This window comes from Monodon monoceros, unplaced genomic scaffold, assembly GCF_005190385.1.
Source record: "Monodon monoceros isolate NGI ecotype Baffin Bay Population unplaced genomic scaffold, NGI_Narwhal_1 Super_Scaffold_22, whole genome shotgun sequence".
Taxonomy (NCBI): Eukaryota; Metazoa; Chordata; class Mammalia; order Artiodactyla; family Monodontidae; genus Monodon; species Monodon monoceros.
Window position 1 is genome coordinate 21,958,055 of NW_021703779.1, and position 2,126 is coordinate 21,960,180.

The following is a 2,126-nucleotide window of genomic DNA, read 5'->3' on the forward strand; positions in this document are numbered from 1 at the left end:
CTCCTTCCCCAGTTTTCTTGCTGTTTCTTTTTCTTTACATTTTTCTCTCTCTTGCCCTTTCTCTTGTTTCCTTCTTTTTTCCTTCTCTCCTCCTCCGTCCCTCCTTTCCTTTCCCTCTCCCATTCTTCCTTTTATTTTCTTCCTTCCTTCCTTTACGTCTTTCTCTGGCCCTTCCTTTCATTTTACATTCTCCTTTTCTTTCTCTCTCATCCCGTCTCATCATTCTTTCCCCTCTCCCTCTCCTTCCTTTCTCTTATTTGTGCGCCCCCCTTCTTCCTTCCCTCCTTTATTCCTTTCTTTTTCTTTCCCCTTGCCCTCTCCCTCACTTTTTTCCTTCCCATTTCGGGGCAGGGGGCAATCTGAAAACATTCAGCAACTTAAAAAAAAATCACCACCACCCTGAAAACTTTGCGCACGACCTCTGCCCTCGGCTCTGCCACGCGGCCGGGGCTGGCGAGAGGGGCCGCTGCCCGGCGGGCGACCCCTGCGGGGGAAGGGGGAGCGGCCCGTGGCCCTGAGTGCGGCCTTGCCCCGACAGACCCCAGCGGGAGGGGCTGGCGGCTCCGAGCACAGAAAAATCGTCCTGGAGAAAATGGGTTCAGAAAGGCCTGGGTGGGGGACGAAGGGGGTGCAATTGGCACAGGCCGCTCCTTCCCCTCGAGGAAGCGCCTGGCACAGGTGCCACTGCAGGCTAAAAAAAGAAAAGGAAAAAGTCAGTTTTGTTTTAAACGCCCCCTTCTCCGCTGTCCGCTCCCGTCTTCCAAGTGGCGCTGCGGCTGGACCGCTGGTTTACGGATTTTAAAAGAAATCAACAATTCTTTCCCTGCGACACCTCTGCAAGCCAGCTCAAGGCGAAACTTGAGTGTAACAGGTTCGGGGCAAAACGACAGTTGTTCTGAAATTTTTAATTTTAGAAAAAAATAAGAGCTTTTAAACATCTCAACTGTTAAAAAAAAATAACATAGCAGAGAAAAAAACAACACCCAGAAGCCGTACATTTCATACACTTCAAATACAATAAGGAGCATTTGGGGAATCCCAGGGAGATGTTTTCTGCAAAGCTTGGGTTTAAAAGGTCACAAGTAATCTACAATTTTAAAAAGAAGAAGAAAGCACAACACCACATATAAAGAAATCTTCCAAAGAAGAAAGGCCAAGGCTCATTCGGCCTGGGGTCCCCATTCACAGCTTTTGGGGTTCTTGTCTTCACCAAGTTGCTGTTACAAGAGTCCACCCGGCACCTGCTGTTTCTGGCCTGTGGCCCCTCTTCAGAGCACCCCCAAGGCCACCAAAGGGGGCATTTGAACGACCTAAGGACGGATACCGAGAACCTAAGGGCCCTTGAAGCGAAGCTCGGTCTCTGCTTTCTCTGGAAGCAGAGGGGGAGGGAGAGACATCCCCTGGCGAGATGTTTACCGCTCTTTGAGGCACCAGGCCTCAGAGTTGTTCCCTTTCTTTCCTCCGTCTCCAGTTGGACAACCGCAGGCCCCTGGCCCCGGAACATCACACATCCAAACCAGCGCCCAGCACCCTTTTCAGGTGCCCGGCAAGCACAGCCTTACCTTGAACGGCCTTTTCCTGGTCGGTGCGGCTGGCCAGCGGGGCAGGCAAGCTCTGCGCGGCTCCCAGCAGCCGCATTTTGCACGGGCTCCTCCGGCCCAGGATGCTGTCGATGCAGTAAGAGGAGAGCAAAGTTGGAGATTTACTTTTGCACTCGGGCCTCTCGGAGCAGCCCTCCTCCTGGTACTGATTGCTCATGGCTGGGGTTTTTTCCCTGGGCGCAGAGAAGCGGGCCGCTGGCTGCCTCTCGGGGCTGGTGGGATGGATGGGTGTGTGTTGGGGGGTGGGGTTAGATGGCTGGTTATAACGGATACTGTTGCGATCTCTGTGCCTCTCTGCCTCGCTCGGTCGCTGGCTGCTGGCTCCCGCCCTGCCCGTGGCCGGAGCTCGCCCTCTCCGCGCTCAGGACAAGCTGTAACAAGTGTAGTGAGCTGCGGGCGCGGAGCTCTGGAGTCTCTCTTCTCCACGTGCTGAGAGGCGCCCTCTGATTGGCTCTCGCCAGAGGCCTGCGCCGGGCTGTGGGCTCCGCGCAAAACCCGGACTGGATTCCGGGAAGGCCGGCGGTG

The 2,126-nt window shown here is 54.7% G+C and overlaps 1 protein-coding gene across 1 annotated transcript in view; it reads right to left on the reverse strand.

The window, feature by feature from the left end:
- ARX (aristaless related homeobox) overlaps positions 1–1,758 on the reverse strand; it is an 11,136-nt gene extending 9,378 nt beyond the window's left edge. The window contains exons 1-3 of the mRNA XM_029240155.1: positions 1,563–1,758; positions 1,242–1,310; positions 393–691 (exon numbers count right to left, since the gene is read on the reverse strand). Of these exons, the coding sequence (XP_029095988.1) occupies positions 393–691; positions 1,242–1,310; positions 1,563–1,758 (564 nt within the window). The remainder of the gene's footprint in view (positions 1–392; positions 692–1,241; positions 1,311–1,562) is intronic.
- Between the last annotated feature and the right edge of the window lie 368 nt (positions 1,759–2,126).